The sequence below is a fragment of the Caloenas nicobarica genome, chromosome 5 (assembly GCF_036013445.1).
Source record: "Caloenas nicobarica isolate bCalNic1 chromosome 5, bCalNic1.hap1, whole genome shotgun sequence".
Taxonomy (NCBI): Eukaryota; Metazoa; Chordata; class Aves; order Columbiformes; family Columbidae; genus Caloenas; species Caloenas nicobarica.
The window spans coordinates 51,505,244-51,522,068 of NC_088249.1; the positions used below are offsets into that span (position 1 = coordinate 51,505,244).

Consider the following 16,825-nt stretch of genomic DNA (forward strand, 5'->3'; position numbering starts at 1 on the left):
TACTTAGCGTTATTAGCGAATGATGAGTAGCTAATGTTGTTGCTGTTGTTACCTCGAGACATCTAATTTCAGCATCTGGACTGAGTGAAAAGGCCTAGGGCCAGACTGCCAGTGCCAAAACCTTGTTGGGCTTTGCATCTTCGGAGATGGCTTCCTTGCGAAACCCTGTGCATGGGCATGCCTGCCCTGCTCTGCCCTGAGTTTGGCCCTGCATGGTGGCCACGGTGGCAGGGACAGGACCCATGCCAGTAGCACAGTAGGGCCAGCAGCTCCCCTTGGCAGGGTGAGATTTGCAGGGCCTCCCAAGCCCAGGGTAGCAGAAGGGCATAGATTTGGGGATGCAAGAAGCTCAGCAGGCAACTAATCCAAAGCCTACTGAAGGTTTCTTGTGTATTGAACCCAGCTCAATGCATACATATGATACTGGATAAAAGAACCAAATGCCCATAAAGGAGAACCGAGTTATCCCATCCCTCCTCCCATGCTGCTGAACGTGGGTGTGAGGGACAAGTGCTCACACGTGGATGCTCATTTCTTTATTTATTGGGGAGAAAAAAGCATTGGTGAGAGTGATGCTTGTGAAGACTTTAAAGAAAAATTACTTTCTGATTACGCTGAGATTAAAAAAACTAAGCCACCACCATCTTTATCCCCTCCATCCCTAATCCCACTGCCACCCAGCAGGCACTGCCCCAAGCTGCCAGTTTGTATTTTATTATGAGGCGGCTTTGGGGAGCTCCTGGAGTTTCCGGGGTGCTGTATCCCCAGGCAGCACAGGGGCCTCTAGTGGCAACTGCTCACATCTAGCTCTGGGGAAAGAAGCCTGCAAATGAATCCTGGGGAGCTGCGTGCTCCCTAGGAAAATTAGGAGCAGAGTCCAAACTGCTGGAGGAGAGGCACCAGTGCACAGTGCATGGCTTGGTGCTGGGCAGGGTCCTGAGCACACCCATGGACCCCATATGCCCTGAACAGTCACACAGAATCACAGAACCTTTGTGGTTGGAAGGGAACCCTGGAGATCATCTAGTCCAACCCACCTGCTAAAGCAGGTTCACCAGAGCAGATCACACAGGAATGCATTCAAGTGGGGTTTGAATGTCTCCAAAGGAGACTCCACAACCCGTCTGGGCAGCCTGCTTCAGTGCTCCGGGACCCCCACTCTTGCCCCCCTCCCACGGCCCTGGAGACCCACTGAAGCTCAGGCCCGGGCACCCAATCCTGCGCAGCTTGTGCTGCAGGCAGCCCCTCTCCTGTGCCCTCTCCTGGCAGGATGCCGGAGCTACATGGCAGCTCTGTCTCCTGGATGGAGCTCAGACCTGAGTTGCAGCCTTGTCCCTGGGCCACCTCCTGCAGGTCCAGGAGCTGAGTGTCCTACAGGTCTGGGTCTCCTAAGGGCACTCTGTGAGCAGATTGCATGCCTAAGGAAAGGTGACATGTGCTATAATCTCATCTATAAGGGGGAACAGCTTGGGTTTTCTTTCTTCAACCTGGTCACACATTTCTTAAAAGTTTGTAGGTCCTTTACAGCTTTGAAGTCTTTCTCCCTCTGCTGAGTTTGGCTGGAGCTGCCTGAAGGACTTGCTAGCACATTGGCCTCCTCAGGAAACCAAGCTGCATATGTCTGGTGAGGCAGAGACTTGAGGGCTTCCTTTGGGCAGAGGTCCTGGGCATAAACCTTGGAGACTGTCTGTGCACAGCCAAAGCTAGCATTTTTAGTTCTTGGTTTCATGCTTCCTTCAGCTCGTGTGGGGCAATAGTTTCATTTATTTCTCTGCAACAAAGTTCCTAGCTCCTACTGGGTAGGTAGGAGACAGTCCTCAGTGTCACAGCAAAGGTGTCCTTCCTTCCTAGAGTAGTTGCATTTTTTGGCTTTATTCTAAGGCCTAAAGGACCTCATATCAGGAGCAGAAATGAGCATCGAGTTGTGCCTGGTAGTTTGTGCTCTCATGCGATGCTCTTGCGCCCTTTCCCTGAGGCTTGCTTGCTGCAGGTTAGGAAATCCTTCCCTCTCCACCAGCAGGTTTGTCTTCACCTGGCGCAGTCCTTTGTGCTGCTGAGAGGGAGTTTTGTCGGCCTGCAGCCCATCAGCAGCAGGAAGGGACCCAGGCAGAAGGTACACCCACATCTTGAGCTCCCTGGATGTTATGAAGGCCATCATCAAAGAAAATGTGGGGCTGGATTTGGGCGAGGATGGGGCCCTTGGGAGCCCCATCCATGAAGAAAGCCTCATCAATGGCCAGACCCCACTCCCGGAGTGTCTTGATGGCTCGGATGCCCATGTCCCGGCCACTGCGGGCAGTCACCAGGTAGGTGCGGATGGGAGATTCTTCCTGGCTGAACTTCTTGCGTATCTTCCCAAGGTGCATGGCAAAAGCCTTCAGGGGACCCTGGAAGCACAGCAAGACACTTGGGAGTAGATGGGAAATAAGGAGTGCCTGTACAAGCTACTTGTTCCTGTTTCAGGGTTCCTCAGAGCTTTGCAGAACACAGGGACACCTGCGCAGTGCAGGACTGGGCAGTACTGGAACTAGTGCTCTACACTCGATTGTTTGGGTGGAAGGTGAGTAATGTGGTATTCATTCTAAACCCAAAGTGACCAGGAAGGTACATCCCAGTGAGCAGTGCCTCTGGGTCTGAGTTCTCCAGGCACTCGCGTAGCAAGAGGTCCCTGCCTACAAAAAGTAACACTGGAGTTAACTACAACTCTGGATATTTGGGAGCTGATGCTCACTTATAGGAGACATTGAGCCAGAGCCAACTCCAGTGGGACTCTAGATCAGGCCCACAACAGGGACCAAGTGGTGGATGCAAAGCAAACCTGTAAGGATTTGTGCTTTTTTGGCTACCCATGCCAAAGCCCACATGGCAGAGATGCTCATGGTGGGTGCAGAGCCTGGGGGTGCCCATCAAAGTGGGGTGGCTTGCTTACCTCTCCCATGGGCACAGCCTCCATCGCCCGCTCGTACTGCACTGCCCCCTCCAGCCCCTGCTCCCGGAACACCTGGTCCGTCTCGTCAGAGAAGAGCACGGCGTCCCCGTCAAACACCACGCGGAGCGGGGTGCTGGGGGCCTGCACGTCCTGCTGGAAGACGAGCGCTGCCGAGACCCCTGTGAGACAGAGCGAGGTGAGGGTCAGGAGGGACACCCCCTCCTGTGGGCAGCTCATGCACAGCCAGGTCCTCTCCATGCAGTGCATCTGCTGTGGCCCCGTCCCACACTGCAAATGTTGGGGTCTCCAAGCCAGGGGGCTTTCTATGGAGGTCAGCCCAGACTTTCTAGATCTGTGTTATCCCCTCATGGGGATGGACAAGAAAGTGCTGCTGATCAGAGACTGATGTCTAGAGAGACACCGAGGTTTGCTAAGAGATGATGGTGGTGCAGGCATGAGCATCCCACCTCCTGGTGCTCGCTCACCCTGCCAAGCCTGGCTTTAATACCCAGATTTAGCACTTTGTGATGTGAGTAATAGGGACTGGCACCTCCACTTGATTGGGGTAATTGGCTTAATTACAGGTCTCTTCCTACAAGCTGCTCCCTGCCCGTCCTCATCTGTGGACCCAGGCCACTTGTCAGTGCAATGTTGCTCTTCGAAGAGGCTCCAGGAATGTGCTGTGTAGCAAAGGAAAGACCAGGCTACAGGTGGCTTGCTCCTGACCTTGAAGGACCTTGGCCAGCTGGGCTCATACCCAAGCAAGTTAATAAGGAGGTGATTAACCCCATTAGAGCTGTTGGGGAAACTGCACTCCCTCTAATCCAGGTCAAGCATGTGCTTACATCTATCACTGAGCACACTGGAATTCTGCATGTACCAAGAAAGCAAATTTCTATAGCATCCTCACAAAGCCCTGGGAATCACTGATGCACTCTCATTGATCCAGGGAGCAGCAACAGGCACTTAAATGTCAGGGAGGGAATGACCAGCCCATGGCAGAGCTACAGCCAGAATTATGCATCAAGCACTCGGTGACTTGTGAAGGCATCTGAGAAACCCTGGTGTGTTTGCAGGCCACTAGCGGGGACAGAAGAGGGAACTGAACTGTTCAGGGCTGTGCTCGTAATTAATGTGCCATTCATCCCCTTGCCTCTGTGAGAGCATGGGCTCTGGTGGTGCCTCTTGGTACTGAGCTGCTTGGGGTAAGTGTGATGGGTTTGGGGATGTGGGATGAAGGGGAGAACACACCTCTCCGGAGGGCATTGCAGACATCTGTCCTGTCAGCTGAGAGGAAGAGCTTGACACTGTGAGACTTCAGGTACTGCGTTGAGTCCTCATCACTGACGAAGCAGAACTTTGAGATCTCCAGGCCTTTGGGTCAGGGGATGCGAGCAAAGTCTGTTATGGGGCAACATCCTCCATTCTCCTCGCAGCTCCACCTTCCCTCACTGCTTTGCTGCAGAGCTCAGGGCATTTCATTTCCCAGTGCTTGTGTGGGGAACCCTCCCATATTCTTGCTGCATCTTCTTGCCCTATTGTTCCTACAAAACTGCACCCCTCCCTTAAATGAGCCTTTCTGACAGCAATCAGGGATTTTTAAAAAATTTTTTTTAAGAACTCTGTTTCTTTAGGAGCTGCCTGAGGATGCCCAGGCTGTGCAAAATTCTGCCAGATCCCTTGGTACAAAGGATATAGCCGAAGGAAGCCAGGTTCTGCCGAGGACCCTGTGTGCTGGGTATGCTCTGGCACCCTGAGCAATGTGCATGGGACTGGCAGCAATTGGGCTTGTTTCTCAAAGAATCCCTTCCTTTCATATCCCCTGGCTCTGTACTTGCCACTGATGCTCCACTGTGATGCCTTATCTGCTTTGCAGCCTCCCAGGGAGAAGCAAGCACCCCCGGGGGTGGGGTCCGCCTTACCGTAGTGCTTGGCGCTGTTGACGATGCGCACGCCGCTCTCTGGGCTGTTGTTAGAGAGCACAAAGATGTCAAAGAGGTTTTTCTCTGCCAGGTTGCTCTCCAGGATCTTCTCATTCACATACTGTGCTGCCTATGAGGAGAAGGTGAGACTCTTTTGGAGGGTTTTGCCAGGGCTCCACTGCAATTGAGAGGTGAGTGGTTTGTGCTGCATATGTCAGCTATGGCAAGGCTAGCAAGTTATGGAGAGCCAGACAGAGAAACTATCCTGCAAAAGCCATTGCCAGGAGGGCAGGGAGCAGGATACTCCACTGCGGGGAGGTGGATATATGGGACTGGAGAGGAGCACAGGTCTCTATGCCCAGCAACAAGGCCAAGAGGCCCGGACAGGCACATCTGCACTCTGTGATGGAAGCTGAGACCTAAAGCTGGGAAAGCTGAGCGTTCACCCCATCCTGTGAGTATCCGCATGTACCCTGGCCAGGCACCAGGCTCACCTGGATGAAGGCAAAGGCTGTGCCCGGAGGCAGGGGCTTGTCCTGGTTGGCCTGCTGATGCCTCGTGTACTCCTCCTTGCCCTTCTCCAGATAGAGCTTGTGCTCTTCCTCTAGGTCGAAGATGGCTCTGGTGGTCACTGCAATGACCAGTGCCTCGCTGGGATCTTTCTGCAGGACAGGGAGGAAAGAGGGGTTGGAGGACAGCAAAGAAGGAGCTTGGGGAGGTGGGGTGAGCAGAGGGACACAGGGCTCCACTGACCAGGATGATGGGGTTGGGCATTGGAGACATCACCCATGTGTCATGGTTCCTGATGCCAGAGGGCCTTTGGAGAAGAGGTACCAAGCCCAGTCTTCATCTTCAGGCCACCAAGGCCGGGGCAGTTGTGAAACCCTAGCCTGTCTGTGCCATATGCTCTGAGGACAGCACACACCAGAGGAGGTTGTTTCATAATTTTGGTGTCTGTGGGCACAGCACAGCCATGGTCACCTCTTTGTGCTGAACTGAGCACTGCTGGGTTCCTCTGCAGGTATTAGTGGTTTTACCCTTCATTTGCGCCTGTTCTGGAGAGTCTAATAAAGTCTCTATATATGTACAGAAGCTGCTGCTTTCTCCCTGACCACTCCAAAATGTAAGTGTAAGCAAATGCACTCGTCCTGCCCATGCAACTGGAGGTTCAGCCCTGCAACCTCTTCCCACGTGGAAATCACATGGACCTCATTAGGACCAGGTGCCCAGCAGCCCTGGGACAGGCCACTTCTGCTGAAAACTAGGCATAAGCAATTTGGGCCACCACAGCTCCATGTTGTGGTGTATCCTCTCCTGCAGTGGCATTGCAAAACTTGCTTTAGAAATACAGGATGCGTGTTTTGTAATGAATAACCTTTTACCTGTTTCACGTGGGTGTTTATGACTGTGCTTTCAGGCTCTGCCATCTTCGACTTTCATCCTCAAAGAGAAAATATACAATTAAACTGATGCATTATAATACAGCCAATCTGGAGAGGAGGAAGAGTGGAAAAGAGACAGGGGACATCCTATCCATCAAGTGGAGCAGCCCAAATGAATCTGTTTCTGCTGACAACAGTTCTGCCCTGAGAAAACCTGGTCTAATAAGTCCAATTAAATATGACAAAAAAGTGGCTTTTCAACCCGAGATCACTGCTTCCCTGCACCCCCCAAGAGTATTTTTCTTGGGGGGAACTGCTGAAAGTGGTTGTGGAGCTCTTTTCCCAGAAAAATAAACCTGCTTTTATGCACCTTAAATGGGGCTTGGAGATTGATTTGATCTAAAAAGCCAAAAATAGGTTGAATTTTATGGGTAGGCTTCTGGTTCACATCCTCTTGCCTTTCTTGCTATTTTTTTTTTTGTTTGAATGGTGAATTTGTATCCACAAATATGCAAGTTCACTGATGAGCAGTTCATTTGCAGCTGTTAAAGGCCTGAATAAGTAGAGATGAGTGGTGAGGGCTTGGGTACAGGATGGGGACCCTGCTGATGGGGTTGGTCTGCCCCTCCAGAGCCCTGTGAGCCAGCCAGCCCCACACTGAAGGTCTTAGTCTAGGCTGTGCTAATCCAGGTCTGGCAGATGAAAGTCACCGCGGGTTATATGGTCTGGCTGTGCCTAGCAGCTGAATAAGAAATCACATTTATTTTTGTACAGCCAGGTCCTGTGGTTTTGGTAACCATCATGCTGTACACTTTGTTTCTATGCACTAGTCAGTGTTGGAAATGGACTTTTAGGATTCAGCCTGTGGGATGGGAACTGTTCCCATTCCCACCAAGGGGGTTGCCCTGGGAATTATTTCCACCCAGCAGCTCCTACAAGTACACTGTGGGGTTTCTCTGGAGAGCAGGGGCAGCAATGACTGTTCTACACAGATGTGCTGGGAATAGCAAGAGGGTTAAAACCTCATTTACCAGTTCATGCCCTACCTGATTACCGGCTTGGCGTGCTGTGCAAGCATTGATGAAAGCCAGCATGCGGTATAAAGGGCAAGTCAGGGTCTCTAGGAAGACCTTTCTTTTGCCCAAATTTTCTTTAATTCATTTTTCTTCTTATTCAGGGGCTGTGCAAAGCATTGTCTGGGCTGGTAGGAAATGCAGGTGGCTGCTGTCAGCCCCAGGAGCTGGGGCATTGCCAGGGGGCTTGATGCTTGCATGTGCACTCCCCAACTGCTCCTGGGGTGGAAAGCCCCGTTGGCAGAGCTGTTTCCCCGGCCAGGCGTGCCTGGAAAGCCAGGAGATGCTGAGCATCTCTCTGCTTCCTCCATCCACACCCCATGTTGGGAAGGGGTCTTCTCCAACAGAGCAGGGCAGACGGTGGCAACCACCAGCCTTTGACTCCTGAGCAGAGAGAAGCTTCCCTCTGACCCAATTTCAGCCAAGCACTCTTCTAAAAGTGAAAATGAAATGAGAGGAGGCAATGGAGCTGAGCAGCCCTTCCTGGAGGGAGAACACCACCTCTAATTTCTGCTCTGTCGTTCTAAGTGCTACAAACCCAGCGTGACTTCGCCTTTCCATCTACCTACCTCTAATAACCGCAGTATTGTTTACATACATATATGCACACATGCACACGCACACATCTCCGCTGCGAGCACCCCCATGCCCGCAGCGCCAGACGCGCAGGAAAGCGTCGCAGGCGGATGCTGGCAGGTCCGGCAGCTCCACCTGCAGCTGCGGACGCGGAGCAGCTCTCACCCCCCGCACACACCGGCGCTTCGCGAGAGAGAAAAACCCAAACTCACCGCAAGCGCTGACTCCGCTCCCGGCGCAGCCTGTCCGGTGGCAGCAGCCAAACTTTGCCCAAGATGCCGCCGTTTATATTTCCCCCTCCCCGCGCTGGCAGGAAGCTGGAGGAGCCAGGCGGGGTGCAGCTCCGCTCCCCGGCCTGCTGGGATGTGTAGGCAGCGGCGGGGCTGGCGCCGTGCCCGGGCCAGGCTGCATCCGCCACCGGCGCCGCGCCGGCGGCTCACGGCTGCCGGGGCTGGCCCGGACACGGCCGCGCTCGGGGGAAGGGGCTCAGGTCCTGCTTTTTGGGCCTTCTCGGAGCTTGTGCTCAGTCGCCGCTCGCCGCTCACAAGCGCTGCAGCGGTGTCTGTTTCTGTAGCCATGGTACTTACAGCGTGCTGGCAGACCTCTGTTTTCCCAGCCCTCAAATACTTAATTGTTTTGACTGAAAATATAGGGGGATCTGTTCAAGAGCGGCTTGCAGATAATGCAGGTGGACGCAGGGAGCTGAGCCAGGGAGACGGGCTGGTGCAGAGCGTGACAGGGTGCAGTGGGAACTTGCCACATTTGTAATTTTACTGTAATGTTTTCCCGTTTTTCTGGAGGCTGCCTGTTATGCCCTGCAGGGGTGATTTTTGGGCCGGGACCTTGCTCCCCTGGACAGGCTGTGCAGCACTCAGCCCTGCGAGGCTGGTGCCAGCCGGGGACAGGGGGCTGACACAGCTGCCATCCTGCAGCTTTTCTCCTGCCCAGCCAGGGTACATCCCTGCCCCAGTGCTGGAAGATGGACCAGAGCAGCAGCCTCCCCAGCCTGGCTTCTGCCAAAGAAGCTACTGATATGCTCAGCCTTTAGCATGTATGTGTAAACCCCCTTTCCCTGACTGACTTTATTGGTGATGTTCTCTTTTCCCCTGCCCCTTTATGTATTCTTCCTATATATCCTGTGGGACTGCCAATTTAGGGCAAAAAGTGTTTTAGCATCTATACATTCCTCTTACTGAGGTTTGCTGCAGCATCATCTCCTTCTCCTGGAGATGATGCTTTTCCTCTGAGCAGCAGGAACGCAGGACGCTTCCACACAGGGCTGTGTTTCAGGTGGCTGAGAGGCAGCCCCAGCACCTCTTCCACGGCTGGGTGCCCATTGTGGCAATGCCTTGGTGGCCACAGGAAAATCTGGCAGGACCAGTGAGCTAGGGTAGCTGAGCAGAGCTAGGATGGGCCTGGTTTCTGGGGCCTCTCCCCTCACATCAGTGTCCGCCACTGGTCATCTGTGGTATCACTCCCTGATTCTAGCACTGCCCCAAATTCTCAGACTGACTTTGCTGAATTGGCAGCAATGGAAGAAGTGTGCAAACATAAATTTAATGAGACAGGGATGCCAGTGAAATTGCTCTCGGCCGTGCTCCTGGTGCTGCTCCTGTTGGTGCTGGGGGATGGAGCCACCCAAGCAGCAGCCCTTCACCCTATCTGTCCTCCCTGCCATGTTGGAGCTGAGCATCTCTGTTCATCCCCACTGCTGCACGCATTTCCCAGGTCCTCACATGGTGCATCAAACCGCCGTGTGCCACTGGGAGCCAATGAGCTGGGCTCCCTGGGTGCAGAGCTCTTCTGTGATGGATGCAGACATGGACCCATCCCCTTGCAAGTGCTGAGTGTCTGCAGCGACATGGTCCAGCCCAGTATTGCTGCAGAGATAACTTGAAGAAACAAATTTGCTGGGCTGCAGAGCCTGGCAGCGATGCCCATCAGCTTCTCGCAGGCAGGAGGGCAGGTTTTGCTTCCTGGTCTGGCAGGGAGTTCCCCGCTGGCTTTTCATCTGCGTGAGCACCTCTTGGGTCAGTGGTGAGGTGGGGCTGACAGAGCGGCTGGGACCGCCCGGTTCCTGGGCTAGCAAAGCAGACTTTCCTGTTTTGGCCGTGACGCACAGACACCATACCCACAGCACCCTTGGCTCCGTGTCTGGCAGGGTCCCATCTCACCCCACAGCATGTCCCTGCCATGCATGGCAGCTGGGCCAGGAGTCTGCGCAGAGGGAAAGGGAGACTAAGGCTGAGAAGGAGACATGATGGTAAGTCTGATTTTGGGACCCTGGTCAAGACAGAGTGGAAGTGAGCAGCAGGGATCCCCCAGCTCCTTTTGCAGGAGCAGGGATGCACAGGCTCCCTGCAGAGCCCATTGAGGTTGTACTGCTTTGCCTGTACTGCGTCTCCTAGACTGCAGCAGGGCTATCCCCATTGTCCCCAAAACAGTGGCTCAGGTCACCCCACAGGGCTGGGCTGAACTTTTTTCTGAACTGGGGCAAATGACAGACTAATGTGACACAGTCCATGGGGATCTGGCAAGGAAAAAGTGATCAGACACCTAATTCTATGCTGAGTGGGCACCTGCTCTCCCGCACTGTCGTGTCCTCGTACCGCCACAGCCTGAAGCCACAGCCTGGCACCTCCTAAATACCACAGGCATGTAACCGGCCACTGATTTCCCTGTGCGGGGACAGGAGAAACCAGTCATTAAAGCTGCTGGCAGCAAGCCTGCGAGTGGAGCTCGGGTGTCCAACATACAGACATCCCAGGTGGCCCTGGGCAAGTCACTTAACCTGCACACTGTTGCCCCAGTGATGATGCCGCAGGGATGATAACAATTCCCATGTCCCTCCAGCCCTATACCCACAGGCAGCAAAGCCCACTGCTGGAAAAATCAAAGGCTCATGCTGGCTTTGTGTGCTCAGTGGAGGGAAGCGCAGAAGTGGTTTCTCCCTGGGAGGATCCCCATGCAAAGAGCCATGGCCCTGCAGCGTGGGCAGAACGTGGGCAGAGCACAGGCACAGCAAGGTGGTTTGGGCTGCTTGAGCAGGGCTGTGCTTGGACACAGTGCAGGCAGCTGGGGCAGCCAAAGCAAACAGGCACATACCTGCCACTCTTGGTCACGGCAGCAGGACCGGGTGCTGCTGGCACTGTGATGGCTGCAGACCCACTCGCCACCCAGCCCAGCTCCTGGTGCACCTCTCCCACTGCCGCTCCTCACCTGAAAGGAGGTGAGAAGGAAGTTTTGGCTATGAGGAAGCATTCATTGTAGAATAAGAGTCTTGCTATGGGGAGAGCAGTAGCGAAAAACCATTCTGCTTTAAATTTGAAGGCTGCCCTTAAGCTGCGTCAGTGTTGCTATGTGCACAGGTTGGGCTTACGCAAAGTTTCCAAACCAGCATGACCCCAGCCTGGTGGCACCGCTGCCACCTGCGATGCAGGCACCAGACCTGCTGCAAGCCCAGGAGCAAACCCCTCCACTCCTCAGCCCTGCCAGACTGGGGGAAATAGCCGAAAAGGGGTGTTAGCTAATGGTGGGGTTTGCCTGGGGCTAAGCAAACCCTTCAGCACATGCTGCCTGGTCAGGGAGAAGCCAGCACAAAACAGCTCTTGTCATTTTTTCCTCCTACAGCCAGGTGATTCCTCTTCTCAAAAACAAAGGAAAACTCTCAAATCCATCCCCCCGCCCCACTCCCTCCCCTTCTGAAGGCAGGCTTGCAAGGATATAAATGAGAGGCTGTAGGGCTGGCTGGCTCAGAGCCTTCCCTGCCTGCTGCTCCCTCCTGCTCCATTTCACACCTCATTGCCAAAGTGACCAAGCCCTAAATACCTGTACTGGGCTCTATGTTTTAATTGTGTTTGCTCTCACTAGAGCCCTGGGCCACTAGCAGCACACATGTGACTGGAAAGGAAATCTCCACCCTGTTAATTTTGCTTGTGTCCCCAGGTCACTCCAGCCTAGCCATGGTGGTGGCAGCCAGGGAAGGCATGATGACGGCCTCACCGCTCACCGGCAGCCCCGTGGCCATTGCCACCGCGGCTCAGCCAGGCTTCCTGGATGGCTGGCTTAGCCGGATCCCGTGTGAGTACAGTGACACTTGCCCTGCTCTCTCAGAGTTATGCAGGGAGGACTCCTTGTCTCTGAGGCTGTGTATCCATTTCTCCCTCCCTCCAAATCCCTTTTTCTATCAGGGTCCATTGGGGTGGGGATGCAGCAGAGAGGTACCACGCCAATCCGGGAGTGGAGGGCATCCTTGCTGCCCATTTGGGCAATGGTCTCCAGCTGCAGCCTCCCTGCATGGACCCTGTCCAGGATTATAGAGGCAATTTTGAAAGTACAAATCCTTAATGCTGAAGTGCCAGGAAGGGGTTTAAATCCACTCTGGTTTTGCTTGGGTTTAACTCTTCTGTTCATCTCTGCTCTCCGAACATTGCACCAGTACCCAAATGGGCACTCATTGCTGTGGCTGTGGCAGTGGCTGTTCTCCTCCTCCTCTTCCTCATCTGCATCATCAGGTGCTGCTGTGGCAAGAAGAAGCCCAAGAAGAAGGAGAGAGTCAGCTTGCGTCCCATCAGTGGCTTCAGCACGGCCTGCCTCGTGCGTCCTGTTTCCCCTCTCCCCCAGAGGTTTACTCTCACACTGCCCAGTCCTGTGGGTGGTGTGAGCACAGCATGTCTGAGCATGTCCTGAGGGTTGTGGTGCTCTCTGCTGCAGGTCCAGCCTGAGATGGAGGATCTGGAGCGGGGTGCGGAGCAGACGGGGCGAGGAAAGCTGCAGTACTCCCTGGAGTACAACTTCCATGTGCAGGAGGTGGGGATGCTTGTGGCCATGGCATGGCAGGGAATAGGCTTTGCTGTTGCATGGTCGCTCTTTGCTCCCCACCAAGGTGGACCATACCCTCTTGCATGTCCCCCCCACTCACAGCCTGACAAGTCTCACACCCACATGGCTGGAGGCATCCTTCCTGCTGCACATGCTTCCCACCGAGCCCCTGGTCATCTGCCCCATCCTCCTCCACTTGGTGACTTTGTCCATTGCTCCTTTCAAGCTGAAAGTTGGTGTGAAGCAGGCAGCTGAGCTGAAGGCCATGGACAGTGGAGGCACATCTGATCCGTACGTGATCGTCTACCTAACATCTGATGTGAAGAAGAAGTACGAGACCAAGGTTTACCGCAAGACCCTGAACCCTGTCTTCAACGAAACCTTCACTTTCCAGGTAAGAAAGTACAGCTGATGATGGTTTTATAGTCTCATCAAGAGCATTGCATGGGCACTGCTCCCCATGCACAAAGCTCTCCAGGTAGGCAGATGCATTTGCAACTGAATGGGAAAGCGTTGGAGAGAAAGACTTGTATCGCATCCACCACCCCATCCCGTGGGGAAGGGTTGCCACTGAGGAGTGAGTCTGGGCTTTCGGGTCTTCCATTGCAGGTACCCCAGGCAGAGGTACCTGAATCCACACTGGTGATGCAGATCTACGACTTCAATCGCTTTGCCAAGCATGACATCATCGGCGAGGTCCGGCTGCCCCTGGCCAGTGTCAGCCTGCAGCACGTCATCGAGCAGTGGAGTGACCTGGTGGCAGCCAGTAAAGTGGAGGTTGGTCCTGGTGGGTCGGAAACTCTGCCGGGAGGAACGGACTGTTGCTTTTACTGTGCTTGCCACCACCTCCAGAAGCAGCCCCTTGGGGGACCGTGGGGGAGACCCGAGAAACCTGGGTTCAGCCTGATGCTCCAGCCCCAGGTGAGTGAGTTCCTCTGCCTGGTGCTCACTGCTGGCATCTCTCCATCAGGAAGAGCAGCTGGGTGAGATCTGCTTCTCACTGCGCTACGTCCCCAGCACTGGCAAGTTAACGGTGCTTATCTTGGAAGCCAAGAAACTGAAGCGGATGGACTCCCACGGGCTCTCAGGTCAGCAGGGACTGCTTGTGCTCAGATCTCCCTCCCCCTGGCCAGGCCCTAATGAAGGCACCTGGAGCTACAAACCCATGAAAGCTCTCAGTGCAGAGACTTGCTTCCCTCTCCCACCACCATAGGCAGCCCTTGGCAGGCTTCTAGCCTTCCCCAGCACAGACAGCCCGGATTTGGGCAGAGCTGGAGATATCTCCCAAGAGGAGGTGCCATTGCTGGATGGTACAGGGAGCTTGTGGCAGGAGGAAGCAGGAGGATGTGAGCTCTGGGGTGGTTGGCAAGAGGAAGAGAGATGGATGCTCATCACAAGGAGTGACAAGTGGGGTGCCAGGCTCTAATTTGGAATCGTCCAAGGAAGCTATTTTGTGGCTGAGATCCTTAATGAAAATTGTCACTTGTGCCAGCTGTGTCCTCCCTCTCCTCAGATCCTTTTGTCAAGGTGCATCTCATCCTGAACAGGAAGAAATGGAAGAAGAAGACAACAAGTGTGAAGAAAAACACCTTAAGCCCTTACTTCAATGAGGTGTTTGTTTTTGAGGTGCCTTTCAGTCAGATCCAGGTGGGTTTCCCTGCAGTGCCCAGGAGTGAGCAGGTCCCCACTGCAGTGAGCCCCCTTCTGCTGACTCTCTTTCTTGTGTCACCCACCAGAACGTGGACGTGGTCATTTCCGTCTGGGATCACGACAAAGTGACCAAGAACGAGCCCATCGGCAAACTCTTTCTGGGCTGTCGGGCCACAGGCAACCAGCTGCGGCACTGGTCTGACATGCTGTCCAACCCACGCCGGCCCCTCGCACAGTGGCACAGCCTGCAGCCCCCGGATGTGGTTGACAAAGCCCTGGGGCTGAAATCCCACCTCAAGCTGCCCCTGCCCCCCAGATAGTTGGGGGGGCTTCTCTGGAGGGGAGGATGGGGGGCGTTGCGGATGGGTGGATGGATGTCGGGCTTCTGCTCAGCAACGTCTGGACATGTTGTTTCAGCTCAGTGTCAGCAGATAGGGGGCTAGTGGCTCTTTCTGGCCAAGAAATGAGCTGACTGCTGGTGCAGCTTATGCTCTGTGTAATGCCTGAAGCAAGGCTGCATGTGGAGCAGAGAATGCTGGGGGGCTGGCTTATCCCAGCTGCTTATGGTCTGGGGGGACAAATACACAGATCTTCAAGCTCATGCAAAAACACCGAGTCCATTGATATTTCTAAAGCAGAGGATGAATGTGAGGGCAGCATGGGGTGGGCAGTTTCTTTGGTTGTGAATAACTTGGCAAGAGGCAAGCTCTTGGGAAGGCCTTATGTGTCCTGGGAATGCTTTTAAACAAGTCTGAGATCTTGAAGCACTGTAAGAGGCTTGAGAGGAGAGAAAGAGGAAAGGCTGGCAAGGAAGGTGTTTGAGATACAACACTAGCCCTTTAGTACCTCTCTGATAACTGTGCTAGAGCCTAAATGAGACAGCTTCACTTTTAGCCCGTTCTCAGCCCGTTCTGACTTGTGCACCCCTAGATGTGACTTAGAGAATGGGACTCACCAGTGACCATCCCCATGGATGATGCAGATGAGGGATCACTGTTGGCTCCATCCACCCCATGTGGTTCTGCTGTGCTGATGCAGCAAGGTTTGCACTCCTGGCACTTGGAGGTGCTGCCAGGGCAGAGCGGCTGAGGCTCTCACTTTCCTGCCATGACCAGATCACACTACCCTGATGAAGGCTGGGTTGCAGCCCTCGTGTTACTTCTGGGCAGGTTTCATGTAATCTGGGAGGTTTTTGTGGGCCCATGTCCTGCCCTGCCCTGCTTTGTGGGGCCCTGGAATGGGGCTACATAAGTAATGATCCTTCATAGAAAGATGAGGACATCGGAGAGGTGCTGCTGTTCCTACTTGTCCTTGAGTGCGCTGCAGTTTGGGGTGGCTCTGGAGAAGCTCCTCTGACCCACCTGCAGAACAAAGGTCACTGCATTTGCCTGGAGAAGGGAATCGCTCTTGCTCCGAAATACTTTTGCTACAAAGCAGTCATAGCACATGGAAGATTTGGGCTCCTATCATTGTATTTCGGCTCAAAAGATAAAAGGAAAGTATAATAATAATAGGTGTTGTCTGGGCTCTGGAGGGCAAAGAGCTTGGCGCATTAATGAAGAGCAATTAATATTGAAAAGCAGTTAATTTGCAATTATGCAGAGCTCCACAGGGACACCATCTGAGAGATAAACAAACATGGTGAAGCTGACTAGGATTATGAAAACTCTTGAAAGAGATTAATGACTTGGGCTTAACTAGGAAAAGCTGCTGTGTCTGCTTCTTGATAAATCTTCTCCAGGCTTTGCCATGGCCGTGAGGAGGGAAGAAATGACAAAGTGGTTTTGAGATGGCTGTAACAAGTGGAGTGTGGCTTCTGCTGGGGAAACAGCATCTGCTGGCGGCTGCAAATGAGATGGAGGAGGAAGTCAGTCACCTGAGGAAAGACTTATAAAGGGATGCTTTATAGTCTCAACCTTCGGTCTCAGCCTTAAGTGAGGCTGGAATGGGCTATCCAGAAGGAAACATCTCTGAATTGGGTTAGGACTGCCAAATCCATTGTCAGGTTGTTTTTTGGTGATGCTGTGTGGTGATCTAGGGCCATGCAAGACCCACAAGGGCTTTTGGAGGTATTTGGAACAGATGTTTCTTTTTTTTTCTTTTTGTGTGTGTGTGTTTTTTCCAGCCCCCTTTTTTGAAGTTGTGGTCTTGAGGTTCACTGCAGAGTTTATGGTGGCAGGCATAAAAGCACGTGCATATCAGCCCCAAAATGTACGCAGCTGTAGAAAGTGCAGGGATATCCCCTACTTGAGAAATGTTACCCTCAGTACCAGTTCCCACCACTCTTCTCTCCAGCTTTGGCCTCTAAAGCCCAAATCACCGGCGCAGTCCTGGGTGAGCAGAGCTGGTGGGGTAAAGCTGGGGACTCTGGCAGTGACCGTCTGGCTGGGGCAGCTCTGGGCAGCCTGGGCTGAGCCTTGGTGCTGTAAAACTCCGCAAACTGATTTGTTTGCTCAGGATGGTGAGGCGAGT

At 53.7% G+C, this 16,825-nt stretch overlaps 2 protein-coding genes across 3 annotated transcripts; one reads left to right on the forward strand and one right to left on the reverse strand.

Annotated features, from left to right (window-relative positions):
- Nucleotides 1–550: 550 nt before the first annotated feature.
- Nucleotides 551–8,179, reverse strand: LOC135989141 (cytosolic 5'-nucleotidase 1A-like). 2 transcript variants are annotated; one of them, XM_065635753.1, is made up of 7 exons: nucleotides 8,095–8,179; nucleotides 6,234–6,292; nucleotides 5,346–5,513; nucleotides 4,852–4,981; nucleotides 4,181–4,303; nucleotides 2,930–3,108; nucleotides 551–2,387 (listed from the first exon to the last, which is right to left on the reverse strand). In XM_065635753.1, exons 2-7 carry the CDS (start codon nucleotides 6,276–6,278, stop codon nucleotides 2,085–2,087), a joined length of 948 nt encoding a protein of 315 aa, XP_065491825.1. In that variant the 5' UTR covers nucleotides 6,279–6,292; nucleotides 8,095–8,179; the 3' UTR covers nucleotides 551–2,084. The 2 variants fall into 2 exon arrangements, with proteins under 2 accessions (XP_065491825.1, XP_065491826.1); XM_065635754.1 differs by lacking the exon at nucleotides 8,095–8,179 and having other exon boundaries at nucleotides 6,234–8,078.
- A 3,665-nt stretch (nucleotides 8,180–11,844) lies between these two features.
- On the forward strand, nucleotides 11,845–14,673 carry SYT8 (synaptotagmin 8). The gene is made up of 8 exons (XM_065636213.1): nucleotides 11,845–11,962; nucleotides 12,321–12,478; nucleotides 12,596–12,691; nucleotides 12,930–13,097; nucleotides 13,313–13,480; nucleotides 13,674–13,791; nucleotides 14,217–14,350; nucleotides 14,440–14,673. The coding sequence occupies exons 1-8, from the start codon at nucleotides 11,845–11,847 to the stop codon at nucleotides 14,671–14,673; spliced, it is 1,194 nt and encodes a 397-aa protein (XP_065492285.1).
- Nucleotides 14,674–16,825: the final 2,152 nt, after the last annotated feature.